This window comes from Sylvia atricapilla, chromosome 5, assembly GCF_009819655.1.
Source record: "Sylvia atricapilla isolate bSylAtr1 chromosome 5, bSylAtr1.pri, whole genome shotgun sequence".
Classification (NCBI taxonomy): domain Eukaryota; kingdom Metazoa; phylum Chordata; class Aves; order Passeriformes; family Sylviidae; genus Sylvia; species Sylvia atricapilla.
The window spans coordinates 30,048,906-30,063,130 of NC_089144.1; the positions used below are offsets into that span (position 1 = coordinate 30,048,906).

Genomic DNA, 14,225 nt, shown 5'->3' on the forward strand with positions numbered 1-14,225 from the left:
CAGAAGCACACAAAATCCCAACTTGTTCACAGTAAGAATGCAATTGGACACGTGATCCATACACTCAATATTTTGTTTCATATATTGCTCTCAAGAGCAGATTGCTCTTTCAGGACAAATCTAAAGGAAACAAGAATGTAAGCCAGAAGCTGTGTTTTAAAAAGGAAAAGCATTTAATGCATTTTACATCAAGTTATCTTCACTTTCTGTTTTTTTAATTCCTTTTAGGTACCTGATTTTATACCAATGTGTCCTGATTTTGGCTGAGATAAAGCTAATTTTTCTTAGTAGCTAGTACATTGCTTTGGAATATATGTAAAATTAATGTTGATAACACACTGAAAAGCATAACAACATGCAAAGTCCTCTACATCTTGTATTGTTCTAACATTTTATTTCTTAATTTTCTTTTCAACAGGAATTTTGTTGCATTGTGTATCCCCCAAAACATAAAACTGGCAATGCCAAAAACAAACAGTGCTTATAACACATCTCTTCTGTTGCAGTCAGCAGAGAACAGATTCCCACATGTAACACACTTAAGTTTTATAAATCAATTTTCCAGAAAAGGGAACTGAAGGCTATTTTACCCTACTGTTTGATGGAAATAGCAATTTACTGTTTTTCCCTGATCATCTAAATGCTCTGCTTTTGAGGCTGCACTACCTCAGATAAAACACAAACACAGAGAACAGTAATACATTATTAACCATGGAAATGGGAAATTTCAACTGAAGACCCACCCAACTGGACCATGTAGTGAATCAACTTGGAGAAAAATCCACATTGGATATTAACTTCTGCTGTGAGAGAACACTTTATTCCTTTTAATTCCAGATGTGTTTGCTGTGGGCGCATGGTTCTTTCTTTGGTTTGGGGGTTTTGTAATCATTACACCCTCCACACCCACCTTAATTCCACTGGCTTCAGAGGCTCATTCAACATTTGTAAAACAAAATAAAAAACCAAAACACACACTCAGTCTCCAGCCTTAATTCATGCACTGAACAGGACCCAGTATATGAACTGCAAGACACATGTAATTTCTGCAGTTTAGAGAGCTACAAGGTATCTATGCAAGCAAGATGCACTACTAGAATTGCATAGGCAGCTGTGAAAAACCTGCATATGAACTCTGCCCCAAAATTTAGTGGTGAACTTAATTTCTGTCTTTTTATTGGGGCTTCTAATTTTCCAGTTAATTCTGTTCTTTTCTCAATTTCAAAGAGTGCTCAACTTCTCTTTCACATACCAGTCCCCAGTCATGGAGCAGTCAGGAAGTTTCTGAGCATCTGATTTCAACTCTAGTATACACAACCAAATTAGACTGATTTTAAAAAATCCACCAAACCAACAGCAGCAGCAGCAGCAACAACAATAACAACAACAACAACAACAACAACAACAAAAAAAAAAAAAAAAAAAAAAAAAAAAAAAAAAAAAAAAACCACCAACCAAACCACCACCAAACCCACCCCCCTATCCCCCTCCAAAAAAAAAACCAACAACAAAAAAAAACCCACCCAGGGGTACTTTCAGGAACAAGAATGTAATTTAAAGCCATTACCTACCCTTTGATGCTCTGGTACTTTATCCTAACTAAAAACTTCCTGTTTTGGGGGATACTCTACAGTGTCATGACCCCAAATAAGAAAAGCATATAGGGTAATTAAGCCAGCTCCCTCAGGACTCAGATCATGAAGACAGTTTTTGTCCTGTAGTCAAGGCACAGCTGACCCACAGTAACATAGTAGTGCAATGTTCCATCGGGATATTCGATAGCATACAATGCACTGTAGCTTCTGAATCCACTGCAAACATCAAGGTACATACTTTCATTCTTAATATACCAGAGTGCAAAAGATAGGTAGAAGGCAGTTATTTTCTTAGCCATTTTTATTCTCATTTCAGGATCTACCTTAGCTGAAATGTTTATCCAATACAAGCTCTTCCTACATTAAATTTACACATGAATGTCAAGTTATCTTCCCAAGTTTAAGTCACTGTAAGTTACCTTTATTCATTGCAATAAAGTATCATAGAATACTAAGTGATACTAGCAGCAATCCGAATAACAACTGGTTTTGCTCCACTAGAAAGATGTTCAATGTTCAGTTCTTCTGAATAAATGCTTAACAACTTAATACAGTATTACACAGTCATAGAAAGGGAGGAAAACATTCAGAAGAGTCAAAAACTACCATTAGATTCATATGCTCAGAAACAGGAGATGCTCTTTCCACTCCTACTCAGCTGCTTTTTATAGCCTTAGCATTTTCTGTAAGCTGACAACATTATCTCAAGAGAAATTCTAGTAAACTCAGGATGTTTGGCTGTACATCCCCGATCCCCAGCTGGAGTACAGTTGTTGGGTACCTTGAGGGAAACTAGAGGTTACTTCTGTCTAAACATGCATCAGCTCTTACCTGTCTGCCAACAAATAGAAGTAAACCTTTAAAATGTTGGATAAAATGGAAGAAAAACCCCAAAGTTCTTCCCCTGTCCCTTTTCCCAACATCAAGACAGGATTTATACTGCTACAGAAAGGAATAAAGGTAAAAAAGCCAATATTTATTACAAGAAGCAATTAGGAGGAGTGGTGGCCTTTAACTCATCTCTCACGTTTTTTGAGAACATGGTTCAGGTAACAAAGGCACTGAGTATTCTTTCATCAAAGGCAGGTTAGCAATTGCACTCTGAGTTTTCTGTTCAGGGAGCATTGTAAGTAATAGTACACAGAATGTACACAGAATGTACACTGTACTTTTTGGTGAAGAACATTTAAAAAAGAAATAACATGCTGAGACGGAACAAGTCAAAGGAGCACTCTCACTTTTACTGTGCACAAGGGAAGAGGCATGTGAAATCTATCACCACCTTAGAAGAACCACAGATTTTTACAATATCTTTCTTTACCATAGCTTTAAAAATCAGAGCACACAGTATTTAATGTAATCATCAATATCATTAGAACCTCAGCACTTGTATTAGTGACCTGCTTTGCTTTGCTTCCCATCTGTTCTTTCCTTGGAAAAACACACACTAGTAGCTCAGCACACTTGAACTACACTTCAAAATACCTTTGATTGTTTTATTCTCCACGTGAAACTATTGAGAGTTTTCCTGTTAACCCTGATAACTCCACAGTGATTTATCCTTTCACCCATTCTGTGATATCTGAAGAATTCACTTCATAAAATATATAAGCATTCACAAAAATCTGCAAGCCCTGTAAAGTTATCCACAAGCAATATGTTTGGTTTTCAGATTTAAAAAAAAAAAAATCGTATTTTATTTTTATGACCCTCTACAAAAATCTTACTTTAGCTCCACAGGCACAACTTAATTTCTATATTCTAGTAAGTGCTAGAGCAACACAGAATTGCAATCTCTAAACTCAAGGAGCAATTGTCCCGTATTTTAACTGCATCACTTCAAACAGCATTTGAACAAACTGAGGCAGGCAAAAGGCTGAAGCAGTTACTATATTCCAGCTAGGAATTTTCAGAAAGCTATACTAACAGGTCCAAGCTAACCCCAAAACATATTTGGCTGATAAAATAACTTTGACAGATATTCCCAGCTCATCAAGTTCCATGTTATGAGGTTTCATAACAAGTAGTAACAAGATGCAAGTAAAGAATTCAAGTTGCTGCAGTAAATCCCTCCCTCAATTTTTTTTTCTTCAAGTGGCTCATAATAAAGTCTGTTCTCCAAATTTTGTATTGAAAAGCTGATACAAAAAGAAACATGAACCTGCATTCTTGGATAGTCTGTTAAACGCAAATAATACCAGATTCTCCTAACTAAATTCAGGCTAAAGTGAGATTTAGACTGTTAAAGCATTGTCTGTATATTTTACTCCACTTTGTAATAACAGTACAGGAAAAAGTCCACAACTCCGCCTCCAGCTTCAGTGAACAGGGAGACCATTACACCACGGGTAGTGAGAAACACCCTCTCCACATTTTAATGAAAGCAGGAAGACATCAGAAAATGCACTATTTTCTAGAAACATGTAAAAACTTACAATTACTTCTTTTTCAGTCTACTTTTAAAAAGCAAGTACATTTAAAGGTGTCATACTTCAAAAAAGCACTACTTCTGACAAGTCTTTTTTGCACCATACAGAGTGCAAAATAATAGATTACAGTTGGACCACATAATCAGCAAACTACTTTAGTTACAAATCTAAACAGCTCTCTTTTCTCTACCAACATAAAAAAGCTGGCTAGTTCTTAAGTTCCAAAATTCCATTCCAAGTTCAAAATTGCCATAAGTGTTGACAAATTAAGTTTAATTGTATTGACACTATTGGAAGAACTAGAGTAAAATGAAAACCACTCAGACTTCTGCACTGCACTTCAACAGTATTAACATCCATAAGTTGCTACAAAAATGTTCTTGCAAAATCACAAAATGGTTGAAGTTGGAAGAGACCTTTGGAAGTCATCTTGCCCAATCCCCTGCTTAAGCAGGGAAATAGCCAAGAACAACTGTATGCTACAGAGCAAACATGTAATTTGCAAAATCTAAGATCTACACTTTCTGAAATAATTTCATTAATACAGTTTTTCTGAAAATCAGTTCTCAGATGAACTGTCTACATATAGATCACTCTGGGTATACTTGAACAATAAGGTTTTTTCTACTGTTATTTTTGGGGTTTCAAGTTGTGTTTCTTTGAACACAATCTATGTTTCATTCATTAGTGCCATTTTAACCTTGCCCACAGTGCTCTGTACTGCAGAACACTGTGGAGATTATTGCCACATAACCTGATTGCTTCCTAAATGTTTTAGAAAAAAGGAATCTAGATCAGAAAGAATACACATTAAGAATCCCAGTAATCATACAGGTAACTCTCCTTAAGCTTAGAAGAATATACGGGTGCAGCAGTATATGCCACATACTCAATGATCCAAACCTTGTATGAGCACAAAAGCAACGACTGCTCTAAGAACTGAACATCAAAATCCATGAATAAAACACCTAAGAACATCCATGAGAAACATAATGCAAGACAACTCTTTGTGCCAACTGCTTAGTTTTGTTTAGTCAACCACAGATGACATATTCAGGTAGGCTCTACAGGGCCTACCTGAATATGCCCCAACACTGGAGAATTTATGATTGTACATGCTCCCCTTTCACATTCTTCAGCTGGGGAAAAAAAATGAGGGAAACCAGGACTAGAGCACGAGATAAATAAGCTTGGTAGGTGAGTGTCACTGACATCAATGTCTGTTACAAAAAACATTGCAATAATGCACACACCACACTGAATCTTTTCTTCAACACTCTTATCTCGTGATGATTCATAAGAGGAATTAATAGAAGAATAGAGATAGAAATCTCCAGTACATTTCTTAGCACTCTGAAGAACAGAAAAGAAGTTTAAAAGCCTACAGTAAAGTAAATATTTATTGTTTCCAAGATTGTTTTTTTTTTAATAGAACAGAAAAACAAAGGTAGAGATTTTTCTCCAGTGCAAACAGGCAAGATACCACAGCTGCTAAAGCAGTTGTCTTAGCTGTGGTGGTGTTAACTACTTTGTGAATGTTTGCCACAGATGCCTAGTTAACTTTTCTTTACATCAGCTTCACTTAAATGCTTTCAAAATCAATTATTATATACTAAAACATGTGCTTACCAATGAAAATACAAAACATAAGTTTATCAGAAAGCAAAAGTTTAAAAATCGTTTTGATCCAACTAGTTTTAATATACTAATGGTATTACAGATGACAGAAACACGTTAACGTAATTGCCTCCTTTGGTGTAACATGACATTACTAATCGTGTTTAAAGACTCTAGATAGGGGATTTTTGTTGTTGGCTACACCCTCCCCCTTGTCTTTCTGTGGCCGGAATGTTACCACACACACATTCTTTATACTAATAGCAACCCTTCACTTACACTGTCCTTCTAATTCTCACTAAAGGGTGTGTCCAGTAACCTCAGCTCCTGATTTAGCACCTTTTACTTTTTATGATCTTCCAGCACAGACTCACTGAAATACAAAGCCTCAAGCTTGAAAGCCTTCTTTAGTAAATTACACCATGCTGGTCTCCAGAAGTGGTTGACAGCTGACAACTGATTATGTTAATCTTCATGTGCCTACTGAAAACAGCCCCAGCAGTCTGCCAGCCCAGTGCTGCCCAGTAGTGACTGGAAGAGCACTAGTTAGCATGCCTAAAGGCACACAAGTTGACAGCCTAATAGTATAGAAGAGTTTAATAATATAGGCAACTGAATTCTGTGATGTCCTGGGTTGTAGTTTAGGATGTATTCTGTCGCCATCTTCAGTTAATGGCCCATCAATGCCTTGTGCATGACTCATAGATAACTCCCTCTGGGAGCTCTCTCTCTTTAATGGGCCATCAAGGACCTCCTGGATGACTCATCATCCCATTGTGAGATGCTCCGCCCATGGGGAGGAGCCAAGCATTGTCACCTGGATATAAGCTGGGATTTGGGACAGTAGAGGGAGCCCTCATCCACTGGATTCCCAGAGGACCAGAGCTACCAGACCTTTCTGCTGGTAAGGGATCACTGCTTCAGGATGACCACCTCACCTGGACTGCTTCCATCACCCTGCTCAGGTTCTATTCTGACTCTGTCAGTGGTCTTTTGTATTATTGCGTTTATTTTATTTTCTTCTCATTAAATTGTATTTTCTGAATTGGAGCCTCTCACTCGGTTTACTTTCAAACCACTACATGTGCATAGCAATGCTCTCAAATGCCACTATTAACACAGCCAAAGAGAGCAGAACAATTCAAGGGACATCCTAAAAAGTTACTCTCAAGATTAACTACTTGGGATTCTTGGTTTGCCCCTCACTTTTCTTTTAGGTGTTAGACATTCCTTCAAAGTGAAAAAACAATACAGCACTGATTCAACTGTAATGCTATTTAATTCTGAAATTAAATATTCAGATTTGGCTAAGAGGATCTTGCCTGTTCTGTGGCAAATTTCCTACCCCTCTTTAGCCTTTGGAATAAAGGCAATTAATTTTATATATTGCATTTTTTGTTACTTTTAAGTGCTTTATTCAAAATCTATATTCTCTCACTTCTTAAAAAGTAAGATGTTCAAAGTGTTATGGCTACTTCTTTAAGATAGAAGATGTGCTGGTACAGGACACTTGACTGCACTTTTCGACTGCAGTTGCAATGTCGAAAAACTGTAGACTGAAGAGGGAGAACAGTAAAACTCATCTTCTGCCTAAACTACCCTGGTTTTGATTAGTCTACACAGTTATACACAAAAGCCATAAACTCTCAGGAGAACAATGATTATGCACAATTCGAAAACAACAGTTTCAAGAACTAGCTTCTCCTGTTACCTTTTGAAGTCCAGATGCAACACAGAAAAATAAATAAATATCCAGCTTGAACACAAACTGCTGGCAAAGTCTCTAAGTGTATGGAGCACAACTGAAGATACACATATGAATATGTCAAATAATGTGAATATTAGTCCTTTTTTAAAAAGATTTCATTCAATAGTTTTGTTCTCAATTTTATTATTCTCCAGCAGTTAAACAAGAAAATACTATTTCTAAAAGCAATTTGCTTTTATTAAAAAATAAATTAATCCTTACCCAGAATCAGGCAGTATATATTTTAAACAGCAGGAATTTTTTTAATCTTTTACATCTTCATTACTCAGAATGACTTAAATTATGGTTATGATCAACCAAGAACCAGAAAAAGCCAACCCTTATGCAACACTTCTCAAAAAAGATCACATTTAGTTACTAAATATTAGTAACAGGCAAAAAGCACACAGCATCAGCATGTTTTAAATGGTGACATGCTTATAATATTTTCCAATCATTCAAATCTATACAACCTCATCTACTTCTCAAAGCTGAAGTCTCTGAACTGTCACCCAGTCTTCAACACTTATTTGGTCACTTTACTTTTTATTAAAACTACTAGATTAGGCAGTGGAGTTCCATGAACTCAACAGGCCTGACTGTCAAGTAACCTCAGAAAAGGAAACCTTGCTGTCTTTACCTATCTGATGTCATTAATGAAAAGCAGCAGCAGTCTCATGTAGCTTTAGAAACTCCTTCACTTCTTTTTTTATGGCATCACATCTACTTTACCTGTCAACTCTAAAGAGAAGTTGCTTTTATTCTATTTGAATAGCACTTCAGACCACAAAAAATAAAAACTGATGTGATAAGAAAAATGTCATATCATTCATCTGCCCCTTTAGAACAAAAAAATTTCTCCTCCTCGTTGGGCTTAAAAGCATCTGTTAGACAATGTGAATAAACTCGAATCCAGCAGCAAGCCTATATACTGTACTGCTTCCCTGTGCATGTCAGTGTTTAATGCTTTTCAGCTGTCATTATAGCAACCAGCTAAGTCACTCAGGGTAAAATTGCAGGTGAGAATTTCCCCTTCCCTTACAAATAAAACTGCTCCAATGAATCGAATGCAAAACTGAAAATCTGGCAAAGGAAACTTTATTTCTTATCTGGTTTGTAAATCTAAAGCAATTTTAATGTAATATCCTTTCTTTTTTAATACTCTGAAGTTCATATAAATTCTTCAGAATATTGTGTTACCACTGGTTTTCAGTAATAAATAGCACAAAAATTAAGGCTAAAAACATAGCAAGAATAAGCATATATATATATACATACACACACAAGTGACACCAACCTTCTGAAGGGAATACTGCAACCAAAATCATCATTTACTTCAGAAGAATGATATTGCAAAGAAACCAAACAGTGATCTCACTAAAGTGACAAACTAATTCAAGTCCACAGAAGCAGGGCAAAAGGCAGCAAATCCCACTCATCCCAGTACAAAGCAATATTAATTTGGTATTTTATACTGAAAAAGTATAAATAACTGAAACTGTTAACTGAAAAAGATACGGGAAAGGTAAAAACACCAGACTGAATGAACGCTTGCATGACACAGGTGCAGGAAAAGGACTGTATAGAACAAGGTCATCATGGATTTTTTCAACAAGTTATTTCCCTTTAAGGTTCTAGAATTATTGTTCTGGGGTGACTTTATGATGCCTGAATCCCCAATTGCCTGTTCTGTGTGTGCTGTATGTTGAGTTCTGTGCCTTTAAGAATGGTTTTAAGAGTGAGGCAGGGAAAAAAGAAGTGCACAGTTTGTTTTGAGAAAACAGTGTTCACTCCTCTGCATTTTTTTCTCAGGATAGTGTTGTTCATCTGAGGCATGGACAGTGTCTGGACAGAAATCTTTTTTGCTTTTAGTTAGTTTAGCTAGCTGAGGCAGAGAAGCTTCCTGGACTGGCTTTTCCTTTTTTTCTTGGGACTGTTTGAACTTACTCTGGACTGAAAGACCCAGAGGAACACCGGGGAGCTCTCACCTCTGTGGTCCACTGGGGCCTGGACCTCCGGAGGGATGAATAAGGGACTGACTGAGATGAACGACACACACAGCAAGGACATTGTCAATTTGCCATTTCGGTCCACAATGAGAGGTTTAACTGTTTCATATTATTCATTCTTTATGCTTGTGGGCACTTTATTAAATAAATAGTTTTTTCCATTTTCTCCGAAGAAGTTATTTTCCTGGACCAGCTGGGGGGAGGGGCCGTTTGAGTCTGCTTCCTGGAAGGACCTGATTCAGGGGTTTTCTCCCAAATTTGGCCTAAACCAGGACAACTATCTACAAAGTTACTGACAGAACAAAAAACAGCCATCATTAAAATGTATTTTTTTTCAGTACAGAAGTAAAGCTTTTAGCTGAATTCTCTTTATGGTTAGAAATCACAGGTTGTATCACTGATTTTGTAGGCTAACATGAATACATCTTGGTCCCAGCCCTGAGTTGACACTGTGACAAACAGACTAAAGGATATCACAAAGTAAGATTAAGCTAATAACAATGCAATATTATAGTATGGACATGATAATGTTTGATCTTCCAAACAGCCAACACTAATCTGTTTACTTATCCCTGATCTTCAGCAACCATTAAGTTACTAGAGAAAATAAGACTGTCTAGTGAAAGAAAACACAAATTACTTTATTGCATTAAGAAGAAAGATTTCCAAAATCTGACTAATTGATCATTGAACACTTCTGTGCAAAGCCAAAATCTGTAACTTTCTTTAAAAACAATCTGTAGGTATTAGATGCAATAGATTTCACTGAAAAATAAAAACACACTTCAATGCTCAGTCTTACCTCAGCCCATTTAAGAATACAAGTCATGCAGAAGGTATGACTGCAGTTCTCAGGAAACCCAATCTCTTGCTCTAGAAGGCAGTTCAGACAGATGGGGCATGTGTTGCCATCATACAATAAAGTAGAACAGGAACAGCTTTCCTCCTTTTCTTCACCTGGTATTATTAACACCAACACTTAGAAGTTTTGACAGTTTTTGAAACAAAGCCCTTCTAGATTTAAATAATAAAGAAGTAAGAATTCTTTCAAGCGCTCCTCTGGCCAGCTTCTTAGCTGCACAAGACGTGAAAACCTAAACTCAGTTTGCTTGTAACTACAGAAAACTGTGTTTCAGGTGAAAAAAATCTAAGCAATTTATTTCATAGACTACTGTACCAATCTTTGCCATTAAAACACAGGCAGGCATCACAGTATTTCCTATTGATTATTAAGTCATTTAGACATAATTCTTCAAAGTTCTTTCACCTTGTGTGTTTGCACACTCTCCATGACAAATTACACCAGCATATTCTATATTCCTTACCTTATATACACATGATCTACCTTATTTTAGTTTTCCCGTTTTAGAATTATCCTAATCTGAATATCTTCAAATATTTACCTAATGTACATTAAATAAAAAATGCTCCTGATTTTGTTAAAGTATTTTCAGAATACAAAAATGTATAAACTTTTGTTCAAGAAATTTTACTCTGAATTAACAATTTTCTCATTTTTGTTTTGCTACTAGAAGTTATCAAGTAATAACAAGAGCAGACATAGTAAATTATTTGCGGACATCACAGGCCAAAGTCAAATATTATGAGACAGTGGTTATGTTTACACAACTTCTTTCAAAACAAGCAGCATACTAATTGAGAGAGCAAATGAGAAAAAAAAAAAAAAATCAGACCTTCCCAGTCTGAACCTGAATAATACACTTCAGTATTTTCACATACACAAACTTTACCTTCCATGTCTTCATGTGTCTGATCCTCAGTATCTTGAATACATTGCTTTCTGTTCTTCATCTTATAAAATGTAGTCTGGAAAATACAGAAGCAGTTCATTTAGATTGCGACTCGAAAATAAAAAAATAATGAGTATTCTCCATTGTAAAGTAGAAATACATGATACTAGATGTTAAGAGATTATTTAGGATGTCTGCAATTTATAAGTATCATTATTACTGTCTAGCAACTGATGTCTCTAACATCAAAATTTTCTTTTGTTCAACAGATGCAAAGTTTTTGCAGTGTTTTAAGACGACCACTGGTGCTTTTATTTTTTAAAATTCAACATATTGCTAAGTTTCCATGCAAACCACCCCATGCAACACTGCAGTAACTAACACCTGTAAACTGCCCTACGCTAATAGTCAAAGCAACAAACTCTAAACTCAAGCATCAGAAGAGTTGGTTGTTTTACAAACCTAGAGTCATCATAGTAGTGGGCAAGTGAGAAGAATGAAAGCAGCTTATTTTGTATGACAAAAGCAATAAGGAAATAATTCGAACTATTTGCACTCAGTACAACACGTAGAGAAATTTGTATCAAAGAAGGGACAGGTCACAAGCACAGACGGAGTGGAGTGTCACAAATGGGGATGCATTTTTTAACTGCTCTGTGAAGGAGATAGCACAGATAAAGTACATCCCAGTGATCCACATCACAAAAGTTGAAAGAATTTGACCCTGCATAAGAAACAGCACGTATATGTTCTTTGGAGGCTTATCCAATACACGTAGAATGAAACACATTTGAAAAAAGAGTATCTATACCGAAGACTCAATCTCATTTCAATCTCCTGTAGTCATAGCAGAGATAGTACATATACTCAAAGCTCCAACCCAAGCCCCAGAGGGAACAACACTTTTCTTCAAAACTATATGAAGCTTTAAAAAAGCTTCAAAAGGACAAACAAAAACTTCAGAAGACATTGAAGATTATCAAGATCTGCTACTTAAACATTCAAATCTGAAACAAACCAACTGAGGTTTACTCTCACACTTCGCCACCTTTGCTAGACAAAGCAGCAGGACAGAGCTGAAATTGCCACAACTGCACACCTCAACTAAGTTTCCTCCTATTTCACTCAGAAACTACAATATTTTCCCTTTAACACCAAGACATCCAGAAGAGGAAGACATGTAATTTGCTTCCCCAAACTTTTCTTCTGATCAAGTCTTTATTGCTTGGTCTTGGCAGCAAGAAGTGTTTTAATGATCTTTTTTTTATACTAAGAAAAGCAACTTCTGCACATTCCCATGACGTATACTTTTCATTTTCTTAGGCAACCCAAGAAATCAGGACTCAGATCTGGGAGTCTCAAAACACAGACAGTTTGCTAAATAAATGGTCAAAACTGTAAAACTAGTTAGCAATCTGTCATTAGAATTCGAAATAACTTCAATATTCCTATTAGAAATTATTTTTTGATTTCCCCGAAGTGAATATGGGAATCAATCCACTTGAGGTTAGGGGAAAGTGAAGGGCCAAGGAAAGAAAAGCCTAGCTTTAGGGGATTTTCCCCCTATACTGCTATTGCATTTTTATGTCTAAAATTATTTCAAAAGATATCATTAATATATGGCATCAACTGTAGGCTGGTTACCAGCACTAACACTAACACTGACTGAGTTGCAGCCAATGCTGTAAGGTACAGGCAAGTTCTGTTGGCAAAACAACCACTGTCCAGACCTCCACTGCTTGCAAGCTAAGCAGAAGGAAACCCAACCCAAATCGAGCTGCTCCTTTAAAATTTAATGCCTTCAACAAACAAAATCTGCATGAAATTAGGACAGGTAAGACCACCAAACCCACATTTGAATTTAGGAGATTGTGGTCTGTTGCTTTCCCTCTGATTTGCACAAGTGGCTTTGCCCCTAGAATGTGTAAATCATGCAGCAGTGTGTGGTATAGACATTTTTATACATAAAACATAAGAACATCCCTTCTGCTCTACATCTTAAAACCTCAGCAATGCTTTACAGAAGCAGAAAATTCCACAAGCTGTACTCAAACATCTTTCAACCCTACAAGTCCCAGGACACCTTAAAGCTGAGTCAGTTTCAAGACAAGATCAAGAATTCTACCCTCTGCATACATCCACAGAAAATTATTCGAACAGACACAATCTAGATACCAAATTAAGGAGTACCTTTTTGAGTTCACACTTATTATAACAGGTCTAGAATTCACTAAAACAGATTGCAGAAACAGAACACAGAAGTTCTTCAAATTTGTTTTTACCCAGAAAAAAATAACCTTTTATCCCATTGTACTCTTTCTAGATACAGACATCTCAGAAATTCTGACACACTTCCAATAATTAGAAAAACAGAGATCCTAAAATACTGACAGAATATCAGTAAATCCACGACACGCAGCAACTGAAAACATTTATGTGATGTTACCCCATTCTTCTCACAAGCCTATAATTTAAACAGATAGTGAGTGCTGCTAATGCATTTCACAGATCACTTTGAACAGTACAACTTTGTCAAGTTTGACATTGCATTTTGCACAACACAGCAGAGGAATTTAATACTACAGAAATTCTTATAAATAAAGTAAAAGATATAATCAAAAATTACATACTATTTAACAAATTAACTTGGAAAAGACTGTTTTTTCCACTACTTTAAAAGGGGCACCACAGCCATTAGAATAGCAGAAGAGTTAACACTGGACTGCTATTAAATTTATATGATTAAAAGCAGTTAGGAAAAGAACCTGGTGGTTTAGAAAGAGCAGACAGCATGGAAAACAGAATACTTATCTTTCCCAAAATGTGACAAAACAGCAACAGGCACTATACTATGTTTATGCTGATCAAAAAAAAAACAAAAACCAAAAAACAACAAACCCAACAAAACAACAGACCACCCCTCTCCAAACTCTACAGATAATCCTTCCTAAGAATGCCTAAAGACAGCATAGCGTTACAGCCAAGATAGTACTTCTCTGGTGCTGGTACATTCTCAATGGAATTACTTCCTAAGAGAAATATCTTACTTTATTTCATATTTTACATAAAGTCAAGGA

General features: G+C 36.3%; 1 protein-coding gene across 3 annotated transcripts in view; it reads right to left on the reverse strand.

The window, feature by feature from the left end:
* The window catches only part of SCAF11 (SR-related CTD associated factor 11), a 52,019-nt gene that overhangs the window by 23,458 nt on the left and 14,336 nt on the right, over positions 1-14,225 (reverse strand). For all 3 annotated transcript variants that reach the window (XM_066319068.1, XM_066319069.1, XM_066319067.1), the window contains exons 2-3: positions 11,149-11,224; positions 10,200-10,354 (exon numbers count right to left, since the gene is read on the reverse strand). In XM_066319068.1, coding sequence (XP_066175165.1) covers positions 10,200-10,354; positions 11,149-11,209 — 216 coding nt within the window. In that variant the 5' untranslated portion in view covers positions 11,210-11,224. The remainder of the gene's footprint in view (positions 1-10,199; positions 10,355-11,148; positions 11,225-14,225) is intronic.